At 34.4% G+C, this 26,834-nt stretch overlaps 1 protein-coding gene across 1 annotated transcript; it reads right to left on the reverse strand.

Annotated features, from left to right (window-relative positions):
- Positions 1–9,474: 9,474 nt before the first annotated feature.
- LOC143628218 (heptahelical transmembrane protein 1-like) lies at positions 9,475–14,859 on the reverse strand. Its single transcript, XM_077097862.1, has 4 exons — positions 14,615–14,859; positions 12,929–13,025; positions 12,442–12,489; positions 9,475–10,245 (listed from the first exon to the last, which is right to left on the reverse strand). The coding sequence occupies exons 1-4, from the start codon at positions 14,857–14,859 to the stop codon at positions 9,589–9,591; spliced, it is 1,047 nt and encodes a 348-aa protein (XP_076953977.1). The 3' UTR covers positions 9,475–9,588.
- Between the last annotated feature and the right edge of the window lie 11,975 nt (positions 14,860–26,834).

Raw genomic sequence — 26,834 nt, forward strand, 5'->3', positions numbered from 1 at the left:
CCTTAGGCGAAGTTACCAGTTAGGCGAACTTGGCCGTAGGCGAAGTTATGCTTTGAAGGCGAAGTTAAGCTTTTGCAGGCGAAGTTGCCCTATTCGCAGGCGAAGTTGCCCAGCATCGGCCTGTTCGTCCTTAACCCCCGTGATCATCTTCGTTTCTTAACCAAATAACTCGATTTAGGTATCAACGGAATCGTCTGACCAGCGCCTTCAAACCCCAACCATCAAATCGGCCTAACATCGATGTTTAAGGGGTGCGATTTAGGCATATAGGTTACGGGTTCTTTTATCAATCGATTAACCCATCAAATCTTAACCATTTTCATTAAGTTTAGTTCTGTAGGATTCGTTTTTACCATACAAACACCGATCTATCATTTCTATACTAATCCAAACCTAAACGAACAAGTTATCGATATAAACGTACCGTAAACGAGTCGAACTACGAACACGAGCTGGTCTTTGATGTTGCTTTGGTTCGTCACGACGATCTAGCACCAACAAGCTCGGGTCCTCGCCTTAGGATCTTGGTTCGGGTTGTGTGTGTGTTTTGGAGTGTGTAGAGATTAGGATGGATAAATGGATGGAATGGAAAGGATTGGGGTTTAAGGGGGGTATTTATACTCCCTTAAGCCCATGGACCGAAGGCCCATATTTTCTTTTAGTCCATATCTAATCCCATCTAATTATCCTACTAAGTCTTCATATTTTGCTATTATTATTATCGTTCCACTAACTCGTTTATTTCACCCGACAAAATAATATATTAAATATTACTTTAGAAATTTCGGGATGTTACAAGAAACTGCTCAGAAACTGAATGATTGCGTTTAGGGTCGTCAAAACGAGATATAACATCAAACCCTAACTTTCCAGACTGTGGGGACCGTCGCGAACGCGATGGTCTCCTCCCTAGGTCCATCGCGCAAAAGTCAACGTTTTTAATTATTTTAATGGGCATCGCATAGCGTGATGCCCTGTCTTCCACACCCATCATGTAGCGCGATGGGTGGCTTCACTCAGCAGGTCCATTTTGTGTCTCGATTCGAGTGCTGGACATCTCGGGTCTTCATCCCGTACTCGTACAGGTCCAAATTAAGCGCGTTAAGTACCAATGACCTGAAACACAATAAACACATATGAAGTACCGAAGTTCCTAATCTAAACGAATAAAACAACTAAGTTAACGAGCTAATATATGTACAAATAAACTGAACATCAACTTATTAACATAAACCTGCTAAGCTCAACTGGTTAAGGCTCCTCATTTTCAAACGGCAGGTATGGGATTCGAAACTTGCTTGCTGCAATTGTTTTGTTTTTAATAATTAACAGCCCACTTTGACTATATATAGTAAACTATTTCTGAGATATAAGAGTAAAAAGACCCTTGCTTCATTATTTATGTTATTTCGGTTTTAAGTGATAGGTCACGGGTTCGAAACCCTTACACAACTTTAATTTTTTTAGTTAACAGCTCTATTTAGCTGGTATATTTAAGTGGTGCTGTAAAAGAAGTTTAATAGCTATCAAGGTTGTCCAACTGGTTAAACTTGTTAATCGGAAACAAGCTGGTTGCAAGCTCGACCCCTGCTTCTTGTGTTTATTATTTATTTTTTTCATATTAAAACAACTATTTTATCAAATATAGAATAAAAACATGTTTAAATACAATATGTTCAAGTTCACTAGTCAAGTACTTAGATTTTTTTTAAACAATGGGTCAAGTGTCCCAACACCGTCCGCAACAAACTATTTTCGATGCCTTGTTTTATATTCATTCATGATCATTTTTAACATTTAAAATAATATTCATAAACAAGAGATATCGACCTCGTTAAATAATACTTATTTTTCTTAATCAAACGACTCTATGTTTTCATATATACATAAGATAAAATTCGACTTTAATTTTTTTTTAAAACCCTTCACGCCCTTATGAGCTGCATCATTGCAATGTAGGTTGATTAAAATAACGCCACTTATATTACTTATCTCTGTAAGACAACAAATCAACAATCAAGGTACGAATCCTAACCCCCCCCCCCTATTGTTATCATATTCGATTGTTATAAACCCCGTTGATATTATACACCTTTGGAACTCCTAACATTTTTGACACCTCGATTCATTTGGCCGTCCGTTCGATTCATGTTCATATTATGATTCGTTATTTGACTTGTTAGCATGCGATGTATTAAATTGTACTCATTATCGCATGTTCCGTGATTTGTTAAGATATGAATTGTTGTTGTATAACTAAGATTATTTGTATTCTGTTACCCTGAGCACTCGCTTCCCGTGGAGTGTCTCACAGGAATAACATTGTGGCATCGATGTTATGTGCTCCTTCCGTGATGGAGAGATCAGTTCACAGTGTCTCTTATGTACATGTGTGGTACATAGCTATTAGGAAGCGTATGGATATATCCTAGTTCGGTTTTTCAGTTTCAGTTTCAAGAAATGATTGTGGGTATGCCAACTTACGCCACTTCGGGTGATTGACGTACAGGAGTGCCCCCCCTGTATGTCGTCACACATTATTAGACTCATTTATGCTTATGGGTACATCCGTATGATATGTTTTAGTTATTTCAGTTATATGATTTTAATCAGTTATATTGTGAAATTGTATTCAGTTAATCATTACTTACTTTTGAGCCTTAATATTCCGTACTATACTCTTGAATATTATGTCGTGTATTAAACAAACGCGAGTGCAACCAGAAGTTTATGGATCACGAGTAATTAACAAATTGGCATGACCGGTTAAGACCATCCCTAGTCATTGATGTGAAATGCATGGAGGAACCATATGATTCTTCCTGATGATTAAAAAAACAGTTTTTGCTCTCATGGAAGTTAATAATATACCAATTAAAATAGGGTGAATCCCAAAAATATTCTGGAATTGGTTATAGGATATGAATATCCCATCATGATACCATTTAGTGTTTAAAGCTGATACATCGTCTAAATGGTTATCAAATTCGCAACCTAAAGTTTGCATGACTTCTGACTACCTGATAACAAGCACATTATTCTAGACTATTTTGATAAATGTGGTGATCTTAATTCCCATTTTAGTGATGATTATTGGAATAAATATTAACGTCTATAATTGATTGCAAATCCAATAGTCATGAGAGAAAAATTTCATATGTATGTCGGAACATGTGTTTTTACATGATGTAATATTAACACATCAGGCCAATAAGTGATGATGCGTCTGCCCCATTACAATTGGTTTTCGGTCAGGAACCAAATAATTCCTATTTTTAGTTTTAAAAGTGCAATATACATTGCAATTACTCCACCACAATGCACAAGTATGGGACTTCAAGTAAGGTTGAGAATATATGTTGGATATGAAAAAATATTGATAATTATGTATTTAGAGTCATCAACGTGGGATTCGTTTACGACTAAATATTGATTTTTACTTAAACAAAATAATATTTCCAACGTGAGGGGGAAATAAGAAGCAGTTGGAAAATTAAAAAGTTGTAATGAATTATCATTATGTTGATCCTCAAGTTAAAAAGTATAACCAAAAGTTCAAAAGATAATTCAATTACAAGAATTATCGAATTAACTACCAGATGCATTTACTGACCAAAATAGAGTGACTAGCTATGTTACATATAACAACTGCTAGTGCTCCAATAAATTTTATTAAAATGTTAACCATAAATTGGTGATGAGTCTATCTCAGGCGTGCTAGACTATTCGGTTCAAAGAATAAAAATCCTTGAAAATGGAGCAAGTAATGAAAATGGTCAAGTAGTGGTATAATGAAAGATTCTCTTTAAGAGACGATTGGCATGATGATTCTAGAAGAGAACCTCAGGTACCTGAAAATAAAATAGATCTCAATAAACTATATCATGTCTAGATATATATGGAATCGAAACAAAATCGACGTCGATGATAAATATATATTTAATACAGCGCTTGAAAGAATGAAAATAATGAGGATCAAGAACTAAGTTCTGCATAAAATGAGAAATTAAATGATTGGCCAAAATGAAATGATGCAAATAACGCAGAACTGTGTTTTCTCATGAATCTGTTAGTTTTGGGCAAGTGGTCCATACAACTATATGTTGTAAAATATATTAAATATAAAAGAGTTTTTTTTGTGTGTGTGAAAACGTAATAAGAAAAAATTATGCAAGTTAAGGCATAATTGGTGGCATAAAAATGAGGAGATATCTTCTTTAGTGGTGGATGCAATATAATTTAATCTAGTAATACAAGAGAGAATTTATATGCATCATAAATATTATGATAATGAAATTTATACTAAAAGAATTTAAATTGCTAAAATCATATGAAATAAGTTCTCGAGAACGATATGACTGCAATATACAAATTCGAGGTTTAGTGCATGAAATAAACATCTTAAAGATGTTATTCCTATTCATCAATAAGGATATGGTGATATTCAATAAAATATGTACAAGAATGGTACAATATGAAATGTTAATTATATAACTATAGATGATATATTTGAATATGATATAGAAAATGATGTGGTAAATAGATGCCAAATAATCGGAGAGTAAATTTGAATACATGATTGGTCAACATGGAAGGAAGTCCGTGATGGATTGTAAAACTCTTCAATAGTATATTGTATACATGGTTAGTCAACATGGAAAGAAATTCATGACAAATTATACGCGTATAAAACATTTAAACTAAAAACTCAAGAAATTTGTTATGTGAAATAACAAGTTCTATACATGGACTACAAAAGCCGAGTTAGAAATGGTATAATTAACTTGATGATTATCTTGGGGAAAAGAGATATGAATATGGTGTACTCGATCCATGTGTTGAATACTTTAATATTAATCAATAATATCATGTTGATGATTGCATTATATCTCATAAAGAGATGGTATGGGGTCGAGCATTTGTATAATGATATTTTTGTACATCAGTTAAACTACATCAAGAAGATGTTGGAATATTCTAATATGGAGAAGATTCATCTCTATAAAGGTTAAAGTTTTAAATAATTTGGTATAAAACAAGTCACCATTATCATCTTCTATCAATAAATGGAAGTTACTTGGCTAGAAGTATCATAGTTAATTGTAAATTTGTAATTTATGCAATATTTCTTGCTAGTTATATACAACTAGATATATAGTATGTTTCTAGTGAGGAGACATCGAAATGAACTAAAATAAATATTTTGATGCTTTCAATGTATGAAATATATGAATTTATAGTTTACTAACCCATACAAAAGTTTGGTTAGTCATGTTGATGCAGGGAATACAATACAATAAAGTCACAAATTTTATTTTACTTGTTTAGAAGACAAGGCACTACAAGCCATACATAAAGATGGTACATTATTATTTGACACAAGGAACTATGCGCTTCAAGATCAGCTGGTGAATTGTTAACAACAAAAGTCTCGGGTAAACTTTCTCTGAAGATCGGAACTCGTCATTTAAAGGATGTATAAACGAGGGGAAGTATTATACGTGTTGCACTCTTTTTCCCTTAGCTATGGTTTTGTCCTAATGGGTTTTCCTAGCAAGGTTTTTAATGAGGCAACATTATCAAGCGTATAATACGTTATCTTATTTCATCATGTGGATAGTCAAGAGGGAGTGTTATGAATGCATCATAATGTAGTGACTCTTCACATTCATAACCTCTATATTTTATTATGTTTGTATTAATATTCTAGCCCTATAAATAATGGCTCTTGTACTTGGTATTTGATATCTCAATGAATAAAAACTTCTTCCCTTTCTCTACTTCTCATTTTCTCTCTACTATATGATAACACATATAGTTGGTGTAGTTAATAGGTTGTTGTTTCACAACAATATAATATTATTGTTATATATATATATGAATTGCTATCACAATCTTTCTTTACATAATATTTAATAATTAGTTACCATGTTTTAAACAATCAAATTAACTTTTTTCATTTATTAAAATTAACTTTTTTCATTTATTAGGGAGTAAAGTGTCATTTTCGTTCTTGTGGTTTGGCAAATAATATGAATTTAGTCCAAAAAGTTTATTTTTGCATATGGACCATCCACGTTTTTCAATTCTTACCAATTACATCCAAATCACTAACTCTATTAAATTTACTTGTTAAGTCAGGGATAGACATGTCTTTTCACTCTTTCTTATTATATGAGTAAAGTGTCAAAATAGTCCCAGAGGTTTGGTCACATTTGCGAATCTCGTTCAAAATTATTTTTTTCGCAATTAGACCCTCGATTTTTCCAAACCCTTGTCAATTTCGTCCAAAATTGTTAGCTCGGTCTAAATTCAACGTTAACTCAGGGGTGTTACTGTCATTTTACATGTTTGTTTACATTATTATTATTATTATTATTATTATTATTATTATTATTATTATTATTATTATGTGTTTGTTCAATGACATATATAACATCTCACAATTTCTATGTTTGAATCCAATATAGTATCCATTTGTTTATCTTCTTTATTTTTAGTCATATAAGCTCAGTGTAATAATAATAATAATGTAAACAAACATGTAAAAGGACAATAACACCCCTGAGTTGATATTGAATTTAGACCGGGTTAACAATTTGGACGAAATTAGCAACGGTTGGGAAAGATCGAGGGTCTAATTGCGAAAAAAGATATTTTTGGACGAAATTCGCAAATGTGACCAAACTTTATGGACGATTATGGCACTGTACTCATATAATAAAGAAATAGTGAAAAAACATGTATACCTCTGACTGAACGATTCAGTTTAACGGGGTTAGTGATTTGGATGTAATTGACGAGAATTAGGAAACGTGAATGGTCCACATGCAAAAAATAAACTTTTTGGATTAAATTCACATTATTTTTCAAATCACAAGGACGAAAATGACACTTTACTCTTTATCAAGCAATCAAAATAGTTTTTGTTAACAAAATTCTTTATTTGACTTTTAATGATCTCAACTATTGCCTTTTGGTTACTGCTGGTCTCAACTAATGAATTGGCTACTAATGGTCACAACTTTTAAAGTATTTGTTTCTAACGGTCCGCGACTAATAGAATCCTAACGTCGTTAGTTTCAGGTCGCCGGAAAAATGGTTTTGGCCGGAAAACTCAATTTTTCCCCGACAACTCAACATTTTCGTCCAAAACATCTTGGTAACTTCGTATCAGACCTTTAGGAACCTTTTTTAAGTAAAAGCCCCAAATTTTTAGGTCGTCGGAAACCCTAGAACCATCGTCGAAATCGGTTGATGGTGCTCAAGTGGTGGTAGTTGGTTCGCGACAAGTCAATTGGCGATGGGTGCGGTGTTCATGTGATGCTTTCCGACAACAAATTTGAATTTTCCGGCAAAAAACGTTTTTCCCGTGCCCTGAAACTAACGGGCGTTAGGATTTTGTTAGTTGCGAACCATTATGAACAAATACTTTGAAAGATAGGACCATCAGTAGCCAATTCATTAGTTGGGACCAGCAATGACCAAAAGACAATAGTTAGGATGATAAAAACTAAAATACCTTTTCTTTTCTAACTATGACAGCGACAATAAATTGATCGTCAATTTCAAAAAAAAATTGTTTAATAATAAGTCTATATAACAAACTGATTGCAATAATTTTTTTATTTAATAATAACTCTATTTAACAAAATTATGAACTCAAATATCCAAAATCGAATTCAAGCAACCAAACTGTTTAAACTACTAATGGTAGAAATAAAATTCAAAATCCACAACACACTAAATAAACGGTTATTACATTCAAACAAAACATGTACCATAAAACATATCGGCGGAGTCGGCAAGAAAGAAAAAAAAAGGAAAATAAGAAGCATATAGTCAGAATCTGTCAGGTCGGCGGTCCTCGGAGTTCTTCAACCTCACGCCGCCCTCTACCATGCTCTCTCTTTTTACTGTTGACGAATGTACAGCTGTATATTAATCGTTCATTTAAAGAAGAAAAAAAGGGTATAATAAGAGAAACAATGAAGGTTTTCTCTCTTCTTGTAAAGAAAATAAGAAGGGTTTTAGAGAATGAGTGAGTATTTATCTTTAGAATTTGAAACATACTGAGAGAGAAAAGAGTTTGACCAATGATGTCAGGAAACAACCTCATACTCAATTTACATGTTTACCCTTTTTGTACTTAGATATAATAATATTAAATGGAGATTAAAGGTTATTTTTTGAAGGGTTTAATACTCAATAGAGTTTTTATTATATCCATACCCTATGTATTATAGTACGATGTTGCTAGGTATTCCCCGCAAATAATCTTTCTTCATTGACCAAAGACATCTTTGAGAGTCGCTCAGCATTCACTTGACACTAATTGCAAAAACATTCACTTCAATCAGCAGCCATGGGTCTTCTTGTATATTCAGAACATTCTGTTTAGCAGTTTAATATGCACGAATATCGTCTCCACACATCCTTAATTGACCCACACCAGTTGATTATAGAGTACTCAGAAACATTAACGATTTTTCCTCCTAGTTGGTTCTGCGTTAAATAAAGACACTGATCTCGATGATTTACCAATGATAATGCACATCTATAAACAGCTTCATAAGCAAATTAACTATTGAACCAGTCAAAAGGGTTCAATTCAAAATGGTTTTTTAGCATGGCTAAAACTGGCCAAGTCGGTCCAGTTGACCTGCAAACGATTTCTTATCCGTTTTTAAAGTTATCTTTAGAAATTTTTTTATGTTGGAGTTCTGATTACAAAAACAATACTGCATTTCATGCTTTGAGTACTGAAACAAAGTGCAGTATCAACTATTAAAACATGCTGCTGATTAATAAAGGAACTTAAAACATGAAAAAAAAAAACTTTAGACTAACAATGAACGCAATATCAATATTTGACTATTTTAGTTCTGTAGTTATACCAAGCATATCTAATAAGAAAGCGCAACCGAATCAACATCAAATTGTACAAAAAAACAGAATCAAAATCAAACCAACAAACAACAAAGTAACAAAGTGAAAGTGTAAAACTAAAAAAAAACAGAGCAAATAAATAACAATATATCAAATAAACGCAAAATCATCGTAGGTAAGCACCAGAAAGTAGCCTGACATTCTATCATAAATGCATAATCGAAACACAAAATTAACAACTAATAGAATTTGAAAATCAAGAACCTCTTAACTATAAAAATCAAAGAAAGCTTGGATAAATTCAAATGAGGGCACAAATCAAATAGCGATCGAGGGTGCACTTTAAAGATCGAACATGCTTTGCTTTGTCTTTGATTACAATTATCAAACATATAGTTTATAGTTCCCCTAAAAAGATAAATAAAATTCATAAACTCGTAACACTTGCATAATATTCTACCCATTCATTTAGTTACAGCTTTTGAGTTTTGTACTTCACATGATACAACAATTTTACATAAAAAATCACCAACATATTTGTGGCAAAAAAATTACAAAAAAAGAATAAAATTGAAGTGAGCCCCCTTTCACAACATTGACTAGACTCACAATCTTTCATTCTACAACTTCATACAAATAAACCCTGATACCGCCAATATTAACCGATCAAAACAATAACACCTAAACAGTTTCACATCACTAGCAACCGACCTGACCTCGAAACTCAAGAAACACAAGTGCAGCACCATAATGAGCCAATGCACCCATGATCACAAAACAATGAAAGATCTGATGGCTATGACCAGCAAGATCAAACCAACCAGGCTTCCATCTTTCTGGGATCCTAGTAACATAAAACATCGTACCCGTCAAATAAGAAACCGCCATTGCTGTTTCATAAACCAAGATTCCATTTCTTTGAGGCGCGTGCCAGTTCATCATGACAGCATGAACCGCGGGTAGGAGCCCAAAAAGGCCCATTCCCATGAACAGAAAGGCCCGAAAAGAGCGAAACCTTCCACTTGATAGGGCTGGTGAGAGCAGGGTTATAACGGTAAAAACACCCATGAGTGTGATGCCACCAAGGTACACGAATTGCCACACGGGTTCGCATTGGAAAATGTAGTAGATTGGTGGAAAGAATGAGGAGATGATCATGATGGTTATGCCAACATAATCCATTTGGAGGAGTAGGAGGTTTAGGTGGTGCGAGTGGCAGGTGCTGCTCGAGAGGAGGCAGAACATTGATCCGCCTAAGAATATAAAGAATGGCCACCATTTAACCGCCATTAGTGGTGATTCGATCTCCATGTCTAGTGGTGATCCGTGCATCAAGTCTATGAGTTTTGGTGTGCCCTGTAATAGAGCACCATGGAAATTCAGAAACAAAAGGTTGACTTATTTTCTAGTTCAGTTTAGTTAATCAAAATATACTCATTTTATAAGCACATTTAAAAAAATTAATTAAACACATAATTTTTTAAAACTAAACAAACTCGTTTATATATATATAAACTTATAATACTTCTATAAAATTTAGACAGAATTACAAATTTTGTCCTTTAAAAAAAGCCAAAAACCGGTTCGTGTCCTTTTCTAAGTTTCCTTGCAGGCGGTGTACTTTAAACTTTTTTTTTCTACACGTTATGTCCTTTACGCTAACTGGGTTAGAAAAACTCAGTTAGATGCCCTCACGTGAGACGCATGTGAGGGCAATTTTGTCTTTTCACCACCTGCAACTCCCATCTGTCTCTCTCACCCTTTCCAATCCATCCCCCATGAATTCAACCACTGCCACCATAGCTTCACCTCCGGCGAGCCACCACCACTGTCTTCTCCGGCAAGCCACCGACACTGCCACCGGAACCACCATACATCATTCTCTCTTTCTCTCTCTCTCTCTCTCTCTCTCTCTCTCTCTCTCTCTCTCTCTCTCTCCGTTACACAAAGGCCGAACCCTAAGCATCGAAGCAATCCAAGCCGTCCAATCACTCAAACGCTCACACCGTTCCGATCCAACCCCCGTCTCCAAAACCTTATCCCGTCTCGTCAAATCCGACCTCATCGCCGCCTTCAATGAACTCCTCCGTCAACACCACTTCGACTTATCCCTCACACTCTTCAACTCCATCAAATCCGAACACTGGTACAAAACCGACCTAACTCTCTACGCCAAATTAACAACAGCTATGGCGAGTCAAGGCCTCCTGCCAAACTCCACTGGCCACCATCGTTCTCTCTCTCTCTCTCACTTGCCGGAAAAACGTGGATCGGCGATGAAGACTTGCAAACACCACCTATTAACTACCACCGTCGGCGACAAAATCATCCGTATTCAATCCCCAAATGCCGGTGACTGTACGGAACGTGGGTTTCAGGTAGATCGAGTCGTAATACTTTAATGGAGCTTTAATTAGGGTTCCGATTTGGCCGGAATCGAAAGAATGAACTTTTATTAGGCTTCCGATTTGCCAGAATAGGATGAATGAACTTTGATAGGCTTCCGATTTGGCCGAGGATGATGAATGGGCTTCTATTAGGTTCGGATTTACCAGAATATGCTAATGGATTTTGATTTGGGTTTTGTTTTGATCGGACGACAATGGTGGTGGTGGTAGTGTTGGGGGATGAGTGAGAGAGAGAGAGAGAGAGAAAGAGAGAATGATGTATGGTGGTTCCGGTGGCAGTGTCGGTGGCTTGCCGGAGAAGACAGTGGTGGTGGCTCGCCGGAGGTGAAGCTATGGTGGCAGTGGTTGAATTCATGGGGGATGGATTGGAAAGGGTCAGATGGTTTTTAACTGAAATGAAGAAGAAAGAGGAAGAAGGAGTTGCAGGTGGTGAAAAGACAAAATTGCCCTCACATGCGTCTCACGTGAGGGCATCTAACTGAGTTTTTCTAACCCAGTTAGCGTAAAGGACATAACGTGTAGAAAAAAAAAGTTTAAAGTACACCGCCTGCAAGGAAACTTAGAAAAGGACACGAACCGGTTTTTGGCTTTTTTTAAAGGACAAAATTTGTAATTCTGTCTAAAATTTATAGGATGTAATATTTTAATTTTAGAGTATAGGATTATGCAATGTTTTGAAATTTATAAGGATCCACTTAAAGTTGCCTCAAGTATATACAATATAGTTTTAAAAAGTATATTTTGATAGTATTAATATATAATATTTGTTTATGCAATATTAAATGCTAGATTGGCTATTAAATAAAGTGATTCATAAGAAATAAATATAAAAATAAATGATGAGCTGGAAATGCAATGAGGTTTGTGATAAATTGCTTGGTAAAGTTGGTGAGAAAGTTTGTGTTTGTCTGTTATGTGTCAAATGACCAGTTTTTTAGTTTATGGACTGCAGAATATCCTCTAAATATTTAGATGGACATTTTGTAATTTATCCATAAGATTTGGCATGGTACCCATTGCTTCATCAAAACTAAGATATATCTAGATCATCTGCAATCCTCAAAATTACTTGTTTGACCTAGAAAGTCAAAATGTGTCTCGTTATGAAACCGAACCAAAGTGTCAAAGTCAAACAACCACATACCATGATCGAACTATGTGAGGCATTTCCGCTGAGCTTAACGGGAAAGACCTGAAAATATAATACAAGTTAAGACATGTATAAACTAATATAAAAACACTACAACTTTTCAAGAATATCATTTTCATTTTCATTATCATCAACATCAATAAAAAACAAAGCCTTGCTTAACATGTTTTACAACCTGTTTAAAGATTCTTTATTTGGATAATCAATGATTTATTTCTTTCCAGTTTTTGACAGCAAGCTATGGGTCACAATATTCTTCTAATTCGTGAACATGTAAGGATATTTTTTGACAATTTTCCAACTAACAAGAATCAGGAAAAAAATAGTCAAATTTAACTAAATTATGTATCCAACCATAAAAACCTTTTTTGTACATTCGCTTCCGCTACTCTACCGACAATAAATTTCTTCCAAGTCTAGTTAACATGAAAATCAAATTTATGAAAATGGAAAGAAAGGAGGAAAAAAAAAGAGTCTTTACATACCAGGTTAATAAATTAAGGAAATCTGAAATTTGAGGCACATGCATTATGTTTGTAATGGTCAATCCCACAAATACAACAAATCCAATTAAATGCCTGCACATGAAAACAAGCAAATAGACAAAAATGTAATATGACTACTTTTATCCTATAAAACAAACATAAGTTTGGTAAAAATAAGAATGAAAAAAGATCATGGTTCATCACCACACTTCCTGTAAACATTACAATAGATTAATTTCTATTTTCAGTTTTTTCTCACCACCACACTGTTGTGCCTTCGAGCGAATGTTCACAGCTGTTGGCCTTAGGTGAGGGTTTTTCTTCGGATCGAAGGTGAGTACATCCTGATGTGATGAATTTATCTAGTATCCAATTTGAAGGATTCGTTGGCCGTTCAAAAAAATGGCAAATTGGAAATAAATAATCCCAAGTTTTGTTATTGGCCGATAATTATCCCAACTTTAAAAATCACTATCAGCGGTCCCAACTTTCAACTATATTTGTCTCAATGGACCTCTGTTAAAAAACATTTAACGTCGTTATGTTTTTTTTCCGAGTTTCAAACTGATGTTTTAGGGCTTTCGATCGAAAGAATGATACGAGTCGACTGATGTAAAACTTATCTCGAAACGGTGATCCAACCCCTGAAACAATGTTTCAATTCGGGTGTTTGAATTTCCAATTAACAAAAATCAAGTCATTTGAATCACAGTTTCGAGATAAGTTTTACATCAATCGAATCGTATCGTTCTTCCGATCAAAAGCCCTAAAACATTGGTTTCAAACTCAGAAAAAAACTTAACGGCGTTAAGTGTTTTTTAACGGAGGTCCATTGAGACAAAAATAGTTGGAACCGTTGGAAGTGATTTTTAAATTTGTGATTATTATCGGCCAATACACAAAAGTTGGGATTATTTATTTCTAATTTTCCAAAAAAAAAAATACAAGATTTTGAGTATTTGATGGTAAAAGTTAAAAGGTTTCATTTTGTCACTTTTTTAAGTAACAATGTATTTATTGCAACTTCATTACCAATTCTAGCATTGATTTGTGTTACTATTATTAATTAATTGTATTTTTGTAAAACTTTCTTTGAATAACCAACATCCAGGCACACCTATTGGCAAAAGGCCATCAATGCCCGCGATCATGCAGCGCTGGTGGTTGGGCCTATCACAAATTCCAAAGGAAACCTATCATCGTATGAAAACCCATTATGGTAAAACCACCTGGGCAAAGCTAGAGCACACCACCTTTTGTTAAACTTAATAATGGGTTTTTTTTAAGTTACCTCAAAGAATAAGTAAGAAGCACATAATATATGTACATGGTACAACTTTGAAACCCACAAAAGAGATGCGGAGTATGTTTAGGATTGAGTTTGAAAAATGCTTATTGGCTTATTGGTTTTTTCAAAAATCTATTTTAAAAAGCCAGTATACGGGGCTTTTGAAACACTGCCTTTTAATCATTTCAAAAAGCTAAATTAAGAAAGATTTTTGTGATTGCCAAACACGTTTTAATTTATTGACTTTTTTAAAACACCAATAATCTAAAAAGCCCAAACATGCCCGCGATCTCCAATAAAATAGGAGTGAAGCATTAAGCTCCCAGTTAGTTAAAAACAATAATAATCATGTAAATGTAATATAGATTTTAGAGGGAGAGATGATGTTACTTACGTCCATACATTTAGTGTTTCATTGTGCCAACGAAATAAACTGAAAAGGGCTTGTTTCAATGGCCAATCAGCTCTGTAATGATTCAAAATAAACTCGTTATCCTTCATGTACTCGGGCAATTCTTCAAATCTCACCAACCTACGGATCTCGTCTTTCTTCTTCTTCTGATTGCATGTGGCATTATTATTATTTGAGATCTGTTTAGATCTTCTTTTCCAAACAGACCCATCATTTCCGGACCTCATGATGGCCGGTGTTGATGAATGAATCAAAGATGGATATATGAATGAAGAAATGAAATGGGTGGGATTTGAGTTTGAAGGTGGTTAGTTAAGGCAACTGCTGTACCTACAACTTGTTTGTTTGTACATTCAAGGCACCCACTTAACTTAATATCAAAAGACGTGTAACTAGATCCTTACAGGATCCCATATTCTATTTTTATTCCCTTGCTTACTTTTGTCTTACGAATTAATAGTGCCATTATTATTATTATTTTTCTTTTAACAGCCAACGAGTAGGCTTTCAAATAGGTTATTGGTTTAATTCATCACATCAGAATACAATTGTCTTTTGATTCGGAGAAAACCTTCACCTAAGGCTAATATCTGCGAACACTTGCTTAAAGGCATGACAGTGCGGTGTGTTAAACCTGATCAGTTCAAGGATCTAACTAGTGAATGTCAATTACTCGCTTAGTCTCCCATCATCACCCGGATATCGTCGAAACTAAATGACAGATTGACCATGGAACATCAGGTCTTATTAGCATAGTGGCATTATTGTAATTTACATTTATTGTATGTTTGTTAAATGTCTATTAAACTTTAATTTAACCACATGTATATGTATATTTATGTTAGATGTAACTTTCATGAATCATGATCTCATGGTCCGGGTTATTCAGATTTTTTTTTCGTTCGAAAGTTTAAACAAAACCTAAGCAATAATAATAAGTTTGAACAGTTTTTAATTATTCAAATCTGGATACGTGTGAGATCAGATCAAACGAGTTCTTCAGGTACGTACCGACAAAATTGATGGCCCTAAAATACACTGTTTAACAAAAAATAATAATAATAATAAATTAACATATTACCAAGGACTATATATAATTTTATTTTTCGATGAATAATAATTAACCAAAAACACTTAGGGTATGTTTGGTTGGAGGTAATGGAATGAAGGGGGAATAGAATGGGAGAAGGAATGGAATGAACAATGGAATGAAATGAATCATTACTACTCCTTTGTCTTGTTTGGTTAACCTATGGGAATGAAATGAATTATTACTTTATGTTGTTTGATATCAAAAAAAAAAATTGTAGGAATGAAATAGAATAATAAAAACACTCCTATCTAAAAATATATTTTTTTTACAAAAAAAAAACTGCAATGGCGATGGTGGTGGTAGCTCGGCGACAAAAATGGTGGTGTCGGTGGCGACGGTGGTGATGGACGGTGGTTGTGGTGGTGGGGGTGACGGTGGTCAAGCGGTGGTAGCATTGGTAGTGATGGTGATGGTAGGGCGGCGATGACGGTGGTGGCGGTGTGAGGGCGGCGGTGGTGACGAAGGTGGTGGCAACGACGACGGTGGCGGTCAGGTGGTGGTGGCAGCAATGATAGTGGTGGTGGTCATTGTTAGGTGGTGGTGGTGTTGAGAAAGTATAGTGAAGGAGGAATGGAATGAAAAAAAAGAAGGGGGGTGTGAAGGAATGGTTTTGATGGGATGGGATTCCATTTGTAATGAATAATTTCATTCCATTGAGTAACCAAACATCACTTTTTCCATTCTCACGTAATGAATCATTCCATTCTCACTGTCATTCCTGCATACCAAACGCTACCTTGTTGGTAGACATAGTTTCATTTGCTTTTATGCTCTATACAAGGTTAAGCTTGCACAATATCAATATATTTTTACGTTTACTTTTATCATTGATACTGCATCGTTCATGACTTAAATTTGCATCGATCTTTTATAAGACAACAACATATTTAGCTTTTATCAGTTAAAATAGAACAAATAAATTAAAGACTATAATACCTTTTTTTTAATTTTAGTCATTTTGTTTAATGGAAGTAAGCAAATAAAATATAAAAAGCATAACTATGATTATTAATCATCTAATAAATTATATATACTTTATGATTTAAAAAGTGTAGAATTGTCTATGCCTAGTGTTTTCTTCTTCATCAATAATTTTGTTTCACATGTAATCACATTCCTCATGGGCTTGGCTTCATGGTAAACTTAGTATGTCATAAGATTAAATATATGTTATCTATATTTTATATCTAGTTGAAAATTTAATTATTAAATTTAAGGGTAATATGCATGATTCTGCTCAGTTCCACCAAACTTGAAACCAAATTACTTGGCAGCGAATAGCATCGGTGAAGGTTGCATAAAGGAATCCGTAGAAGGTATCAATGCTTCTTAAGATATTTGTCCCTTCTAATATAGTCTGATTTTAAGAAAAATGCGTTATTAAAATTCTTCACCCTCGCAAAAGAAAATACGATCTTTTTTTTTCCCCTTTTCAAAGAAATGTTAAAGGATTTAAATACTCCAAACTTTCAATCGCTGTGTAACATTCAACTTTTGTTAAATAAATAACAGAAAGTTTTGTTAATAGTTGTGTGTCGTTAAAGTAGTCATGTGTTAAGTGTTGGGAAGTAGGAATTGGGAATGGGAGGTGGTACCCATGCCTCTATATAAACCCAACCACTTATTCCTTTCTTTTCTTTTCTCATCCAAACACACTCAAGAAACACACACAAACTCTCTCTCTCTCTAGCACTCGGATTTAAATCCGAGCCAAAGAATGGTGGAATCTCGTGTTTAACATCATCAAATAACAAGAATCACGTCCAGATCTACGTATTGTCCAGATCTAAACTCGAACCCGAAGCAAAATGGTAGGTTTCGGTTTAAATGGTTAAGTTTTATTGTTAAAATCGTCATGCAAACAAATATAATGATAGATCGGGTTGTGAAATGTAAGAAAAATACAAACTTGGTAAGTTATAACCTCTTGGGTGCACTTTAAGATGAAAAGGTAACGTTGGATTATGAGAGATATGGGTTCAGGATCAGGTGCATGGGGTCAGAATGTGTCGAAAGATGGCTTTAAAATGATAAAAACGACGAAAGGCAGGAATTTTGCATCGCATAGCCATGCGAAGCGAAATCAATAATTTCGCATCGCATGACCATGCGAAGCGAAAAAGATTCATGCGAAGCGAAAGAGCATGCGAAGCGAAAAAGTTTCATGCGAAGCGAAAAAGCATGCGAAGCGAAAAGTTTCATGCGAAGCGAAAAAGTTCCATGCGAAGCGAAAAAGTCATGGGAAGCGAAATTCTTCCATGCGAAATTTTAAAAATTTATTTTCTGATGCATGTTTGTTAAAGGACTATTAATGAAAATAAAAATTTTCCGAGCTGACCTGGCAGCTCAACCCCAGCCAAGGGCGCTGCCCCTTGGACCCTGCTAGGGGCTGCCGCCCCTAGACCCCGCTACAAGGGGCGCTACCCCCGAACCCCCGTTAGTTGAGGGTTTCATAAATTTAGATGTAGGAAGTAGTGGTAATAGATAATTGACACGCGTATTGTATTGTACAGTTAGCCGTGCACAACTAAAGAAGAGAATTACCATTAACGGCGAGAGAAATCGACTCCAGGTGAGTTCTAGCCCCATTTCTCTTTGAAATGTTTTCGGGGCTGTGTGCATACTCCTATGTGATAGTTAATACATTTATTTAATGGATAAGTGTATGATACGTGTATGACTATGTATTAAATGTTATTACCATATATTGATAGTATGATTGAGCATGTGTGTGTGTGTGTATTATTATGTACACGAGACAGGTATGCTGGTATGGGTACTCGAGGCAGAAGGGACCAGACCCTTATAATATTTGTGATGTTAGGGACCAGATCCTTATAATATCTGTGATGTTAGGGACCAGACCCTTATAATATATCTGTGATGTTTAAGATAGACTAGCTTATGGTATACCATAGGGTTGTATGAAAGAAAGTTCGTAAGTACGTATGCATGTAAGTAAGGTATTAATACGCATCTTCGGATACGTATAAGTAAGGATGTGAATGTATTGTATGCTAATTGATTTTCTAGAACTCACTCAGCGTAGCTGACTTTTAGTATGCACGCAGGCAAATAGGTTGAGGCAGCTGGCTTGGGGAGGGACACATGGCATGGACTGAAGAGACTGGCATCCATGATGAAGTGTTATGACTGTTTTAATTAAATATTTATGAAAAGACAATTTGTATGTTAAGACAAGAATGAATGTTTTGTAATGTGATGTTGAAGTTTTTAATTTTTCGCGAAGTTTTTAATTTACTCTGATTTTAGAACTGTGTTTATGAGTAAATCCAACACCAAAGTAGGGTTACCGGGAACGGGGCCTTACACGCTGGCCGGAAACACTCCCAATTAATGAAATTTTTACCATCATTTATAACTTTCATCTTATTTTCTTTTGACACTCCCAAATTAACGAGACACTAACCCTGTTAGTTTGTGTGTCCCACACCACCATTTCATCTTTCTTCTCCGTAAAACCCTAACCTTCATACATAACCACCACCCATCCACCTCAACCTCAACCGATCAAAGGCCCTGCCGTCAGACCTCCATCTGTCGTCACACCATTCAGCTAATTACTAGATGGCATGTATAAAGCTTTTTGTGGACGGCTCAAACTGTATTCGAAAAGTGTGTTAGAATGCGCATTACATGGTTGTTAAACCATTAGACTGTATGTCACATCAACTTTTCAAAGATGTTATTTTAAGTCCTTGAACTTTTAAGTTTTAGAACCAGATTTTGTCCTTTGACTTACCAAAAGTCCAAAATATTCCCGAACCTTTACTTAAACCTTGAATACTTGTATATACATTTTTAGGGTCTGTTTGGTATGTGGTAACGGAATGAAGAAAGGAATTGAATGGATGGGGGTAATGAAATGGGCAAATGAATGAATTAATGGACCATTACCATTCCGTTGTCTTGTTTGATTAGCATGTAGGAATGAAATGATTAATTCATCATTTTATTATTAAGATTATTATTAGTAGTAGTAATAATAATAATAATAAATAAAATTAATAATAATATGAATAGTAGTAATAACTAGTTTTAAGACTTACACGCCGTGGTGAGATCGTTAAACCAAACAAAAATAATTATAAAAACACTGAATCACGTATGCACGTTTTAAAGTGTTAACTCGTTCAATTTTAAATAATAATAATAATATAACAATAGTTATATTATTAAAAAAAAGAATGATGATAGAAAAATAATTATAGTGTTGTTATTGATAATATAATAATAATTTTGAGAATATAGTGATAATTATAATATATTAACAATGATCTCAATATATTAAAAATAATAATAATAATAATAATTGATTTTTATTCATTCATTGAAGGAATGAAAAAAAAAACACCTCTAACCTAAGGAATGTAAATTATAGAAATTGAAGGAGTTACATTACTAACGGAATGATTCATTCCATTAATCCATGTCAATCAAACATAATTTAATTCATTCATTTGAAATAATCCATTCTATTCATCCATAACAAACACTACCTTATATACATATATAATCATGCGTGGTCACATAAAATTTCCTTCAAAACACCAATGAAGAGAAACGTTGTTTAAAATTTGACTCACTAAAAGGCTAAAAGCTTTGCATACGCCTAGGGCTATCACTTTTACCCGAAACCCAACCCGAAAAAACCTGTACCCGAACCCGAACTAACCCAACCCAAAAAACCCGAACCCGAGAAAAGACTAACCCAGACCCGAACGAAGTAATTCGGGTTGGTTCTCGGGTTTGATTTATAAGTTTTAGGTCAACCCGAAAAACCCGAATAAACTTTTATCAGAATCTGAGAGTAATCGACAGTTGTCATTCCAACTATTATGGATCGATTGTTTATTGTTTTCCGTTTATTACTAATAGCAAACGTAATCGAACAACCAAATCACGTTTGATTGAACACGATTAGGGTTCGAGTTAGTTACTTAGTTTTACTCTTTTTTTGAATTGTTCATGACTTTATCAAGTTATATTGGTTTATTATTTGATTATTTGTGTTACGAGCAAAGAATAATATGTTGTTTTAATTTTAGCATTGAAGTTTTTTTTAATTTTTTTTGTTTTTTGTTTCATTTTCTAGGATACTCAAAACCCGATTAACCCAACCCGAAAAAACCCGAACCCGAATTACCTGAACCCAAAAAACCCGTGAGAGATTTGGGTTGGGTTTCGTGTTAAGATTTAAAACTTTGAAACTCGAATAACCCGACCCGAAAAACCTAAAACCCGAAAAACGAACCCGAAGAACACCCCTACATACGCCTACCCTAGTCCCTTTAATGTCATTAAATTAGAGATGACAATATGATAGGTCAGGTTGAATTTGGATGATGATTTAGAATAGGTTTGGGTCAAGATGGGTATTGGTTAGAATGGATTTTTAAAATAGAGGATTAGAATGGGTATGGGTCAAGATGGATAAAGTTAATCCATCTTGACCCAAGTAAAGGTTAAAATATGAAGGGTTTCAAAAACCCCTCAAAAAAATTTTAAAAAAAAATAATTAATTAATTAATAACTCAATATATAAATCAAAAACGCAAAAAGTAAAATAACTAAAATGTTTCCCCCGTCGTCCTCGTTCATAAAAAAATAAAAAAACTCGGTTTTGTCTCGGTTCAAGTTCGTTTTTTTTCGGTTCAGTTTTGCTTTTTTTCGTTTCGTTATCAATTCGGTTTCAATGTTTTGGTTTGTTCATTTTTGATTTCTCGGTTTCTATTCGGTTTTGGATGGGTATGGGTCAAGATGGGTAAAGTTAACCCATCTTTAACCAAGTAAAGGTTAAAATACAAAGGGTTTCAAAAACCCCTCAAAAAAATATTCAAAAAAAATAATAAATAATTAATAACTCAAAATATAAATCAAAAACGCAAAATGTAAAATAAGTAAAATGTTTCTCTCGTTGTCCTCGTTCATTAAAAAAAACTCAGTTTTGTCTTGGTTCAGATTTGGTTTTTTTCGGTTCAGTTTACTTTTTTTTCGTTTCGGTATCTATTCGATTTGGATTTCTTGGTTTTTATTCGATTTCGTGGGTTTTGTTTGAAATAAAATTGGATGGAGGTTTTAATTTAGTCCGTTCTAACCCATAAACAAACATGTTCTAACACATAAACAAAAGTCACTAGCATCCTCTCAACCCATCTTGACTTTCTTGCAAAATCCTTTTAATCCATCCTGACTCATTTCAATTTTTAAAGTTATCTAAATTTACCCAAAACAACCTATTCGGGTTTGTTTTGCCAACCTTACATTAAATGCATACAGTGATACAACGTATGACAAGGACCATATCCAAATGCCATATACCGTTAGCAATAGTTAGCATACGATACACTCCCCTGTGTATCATATGCCAGTTACAATATTTTACTATTTAACCTTTTATCACTCTCGCAATGGGCACGTTTCAAGTGTCCCAAGTGTTTATATATGATTTTCAAACAATGAAGTGTTTGCATATGAAAACTTTGTTCCATATTGTGTACATATTAATTAATTGTGTGTACGTGTTTAAAGCAAAATGATTGGGTAAGCATTCCCACCAGCTGTAAAGAAGGCATGGAACATATTCAGTTATTTAAAATAGATTGTCCTTTGACAATTGACAATTAAAACAATAAATCAATTTTAATTGGGAGGGGGCCTTCTTTCCAAGTATGCGTTGTAGCCAATAGCCATTATGGTTTTAAATTTTAGGGTAAAATGTCAAAATCATCCTTAAGGTTTGGTTAATTATTTAATTTTCATATCCAAAAACGTTTTATGTGCAACCGAACCATTGAGATTTCTAACTTCTTGCCAATTACGTCCAAATCGTTAATTGTGTTAAATTTAATAGTTAACCCAGGACAGAAGTGTCGTTTTAGATTATTTAATGTTTTCTAAATTCTTTTCATTAGCATCTCCTTCTTTCTCATTTTTTCTTTTATGGGGTGTTTGGCCTATCTTTTATTTTTTGGTTTATGCTTATATTTTAAAGTAACTTATAGCTTATTTTCTATTATTTGATAAGCTCTTTTTTAAGTGTTTGGATTAGCTTATATTCTACAAGTTGATAATAAGTTGTTAAATCCACCATTTTTTAATTTGTTATAGTAATAAGTTGCTTCAATAATTATTAATCCACCACCATTCGAGGGCAAATGATAACTTACACCCTTACACAAATAAGCTTCTTCAAAGAAGCTAAAAAACCATCTTAAAATAAGCTTCTTCAACTTACATAAGCTTATAAGCATAAGCTTAAAAAGCTAAACCAAACACCAAGTTAAGCTTATTTTGTAAAAAAAGCTAAAAAAGCTATAAGCTTGGTTAAAAAAGCTAGGCCAAACACCCCCTATGTCACACCTGCAACAAACCCCCACCTCCTAAACTTTACGGCAAACACTTGCTTCCATTTTCAATTTCCTTCTTAACATTTTTCCAGCAATCACTCCGTCGTAACTCGGTTTTTAAACCGAAGATCGATTTGTTAGAGTTATCAGAAGAGGAAACGACTAGCACTTTGAGGTTGGATGCATCGATCTCCTGCTGCTGTTCGGCTCTCTTTTTCTTGTGGAATTCGTCGCTGAAGCCTTAATCAAGGCATTTGAAATCAATGGTGCACGCCATTGATGGAGAAGAAAGATGGATGTGGCTAAGGTTGTGTGTGGTGGTAATTTTGTATAGTAAAAGTAGAAGTAGGGTTTGAATTTGAAGAAGACGAAGATGTTAAAAAGACCGGTATGCCCATTCATACATTAATGAAATATCCTTGAGTTAACGAATAAATTTAACAGACTTAACGATTTGGATGTAACTGACAAGAAGTAGGAAACCTCTATGGTCCAGTTACAAAAAAAAAAAGAAAAAAAGAAGAAAAGCATAATTAACCAAGCCTTAAGAATGATTTGACACTTTACTCTAAATTTTAACACAACTTTTGTAACGCGTCACGAGTTCAAATAGATTTCCATACAATTTTTATTATTGTTCCTTATAAGTTAGGAATGCATACTGAAAGTTCTTATTATTTTTCATTGTCTTCCTTACCATTCACAAGTTCTCGAAAGTTTTTTTCAAAAGTTATAACATCTACACGCCTTCGGTTAGTTTTTTTTAAGATATTGTCTGGCTACAGCTTATAATATTATCTATTAAAAATAGTGACGGATTCAAAAAAAATTTTGAGCGGTTGTCAAAAATGGTCAACTTAGAACGGGTCAAGTCAAAATAAAACTTGTCAAACCAAAACGGGTCGGCTCAAAAGAAATTACATTAAATAAACCATGTATAGACATGCAAGCAATAAATTTCCAAAACACAATAAATAAAATACATGTTACAATTGATAAAAACTTTTCCATAGTTGTCATAGTTCAAAGCTCTTATGTACCAATTAAAAAAAAAAACAAATTGCAAAGTTAATAGTGTAGAACTATAAAAAGAATGATACCCTGAATACTATCATATTTTGGTCTAATTTTTTATAATAGTCCAATTAAATTCAAGAATATATCACTATATTAATAACTAATTAAGGTGGTGTTTGTTTTTGTTTAAAACATCTGCAGAAAGCTTATGTCTGCGGGCGCGCAGACATAAGTTTCTGAATACTGTTTGTTTTTTTTTTAAATAAGATCTGCAAACTGCTTTTATGATCTTAAAAAAAAAGATATTGTTTAACTTCTTCACACATCTTCACACTTCTTAACATCCTACCAACACCCAATGTCCAACACCACCACCACCCACCCACCACCACCGTCCACCACCACCCACCCACCGCCACCACCACCGTCCATCACCGCCACCACCCACCACCACCGTCCATCACCGCCACCACCACCACCCACCCGTCGGACACAACCATCGTCCACTACCACCACCCACCGTCCGCTGCCACCACCCACCACCCACCACCACCGTCCATCACCACCACCCACCACCACCACCATCCATCACCACTGCCACCCACCCATCAGCCACAACCATCGTCCATTACCACCACCCACCGTCCGCCACCACCACCTACCATCCGCCACCAACACCGTCGACCACCCACCACCATCACCGTCCATCATCACCACCCACCACCACCACCTACCGTCCCCCACCACCAACACCGTCCCTCACCCACCACCATCACTGTCCATCACCACCACCACCCACCGTCAGCCACCACCACCGTCCACTACCCACCACCAACTATTTTACTAGTCTACAGACGTTAAATGATTTCTATCTATTGTGATATGTATGATATGTAACTAATTTTCAACTTATGCAGACGATACCCAGTTTATAAACACAAACAGTATTATATTTTCAGATTACAGACCTTCAGACCACATCTTCAGTTGCAAACATGAAATCATATTGCAGACAGTTTTTGTCTTCAAAAACAAACAGCACCTAAATGATCTAAGCTTAACTGTTATTTTGTGAAAGTAAAATTATACTTGCGTTTGAAAAGTTGGGCTTAGAAAGTTGACTTTGGGGCGCTTAAAAAAACATGGATGGGACACTTGGGGACTTGGGGTCCTTAAACCTAACATATTATAAGTTAATAGAAGAAATTATGAATTTAAGTGGATGCCTATACTTTTCTGACTCAAAACTGAATCTACCCATGCTTAAAAAATATTAAGGATCCCGGGTCTAAGTAGGAGCGACCTCTTTATCTCTTTGAATACAATATTTTCTCACAGGGGTTGAAAACTTTTTGGATCGGTTGAATATCGGTATAGAAAAAGTTTTCGGTCCGGTTCGACTGTTCAGGTCGGATCAAATTGATATAATTTTTTCGTTCCGGTTTAGCCATTGGGTAGAGATCAGGCATTTAGGCATCACATCCTTCATCGCTAGAATAGATCTTTCAATAGTTACAATAGGTAATATGAGAGTTAACTTAAATAAATGATATATCAATATAAATGAATGAGCCTCAAAATTGGATAGAGATTCTAGTCTTGTACATTTGAGCTTCCAAGTTTTAAAATGGGCTGGGCTTAAAATGTATGAAAATTGTTTTAAATTATTTACAATTATAATTTTTTGATAGTCGAACTTCAGTAATAAAACATAAAATATGTTAACGGTTAACCAACGTCTAAAAAACTAATAAATAAATAAATAATAAACTATGAGTAAATAAATAAATTAAAAATAAAATAAGATATCATAAACTTCTCAATGAACAGTTAGATTTATTGTTTTTTAAAGACTAATAAAGATTCAATATTAAATTATGAATAAACATTCAATTATGTTTCTCTGTGGACGATAAAGTTAATGTAGTCTGCCAAATTTCACTTTGACCCAATTAAAAGATGACCTAACACCTTCTTAACAGACATTAGATTGTCTTCTTTGTTTCTTAAACTTTAACATTTCTTAGCATATAGTAGCCGTCAACAATAGATAAAATCTGACTCTTAGTTTCACTTTTATCTTTTTCATCTCATATACTTTTGGTTTCGACCAACAATAATTCCATAGAGGTTGGTGTTAAAATTTCATAGGAGTCGATGGGGATTTTAACACATATATACTACTAATTTTTTTCAGTTTTCACAGAGGAAGGCCAACCCCATACCACACTAGTGGCTTTGCCGCTGCTTGGGTAGAGGAAATGCTTGTCATCGTTCCACCCTCTATTATGAATGAGATTTTACTGGTTACACTTGTTTGTATTAATACATCCATTTTGATTATTTGTATGAGAATTTTGAAAGATCAAAATTCAAGTATTGATAATTATTGAAACATATATATGAATTTCAATGGTGAACTTGTGATAGAAGTCACTTATACATATGCTTAAAGAAACCTCGCTAATGATGACTTTGCTATTATTAAACCAAAATTATATCATATGTAATTCATTTTGTTAAAAAAAATGTATATATCTTTCATAAGCTAACTATTTAATATACTATAAAATAGAACTTCGTTAGGCCATACCGATGCACGCCCACAAGCCTAAATGGTTATGACGAAAGGCGCTTATCAGTTTAACTATGAAGTATGGCCTTCCTTAAATGCGGGGGACTAATTTTGAGATGGACGACTTTAAAACTCGGGTGTTAAGAC

Source organism: Bidens hawaiensis, unplaced genomic scaffold, assembly GCF_021521415.1.
Source record: "Bidens hawaiensis isolate Kalapana, Puna unplaced genomic scaffold, B.hawaiensis_p1.1 tig00004839_1, whole genome shotgun sequence".
Classification (NCBI taxonomy): Eukaryota; Viridiplantae; Streptophyta; class Magnoliopsida; order Asterales; family Asteraceae; genus Bidens; species Bidens hawaiensis.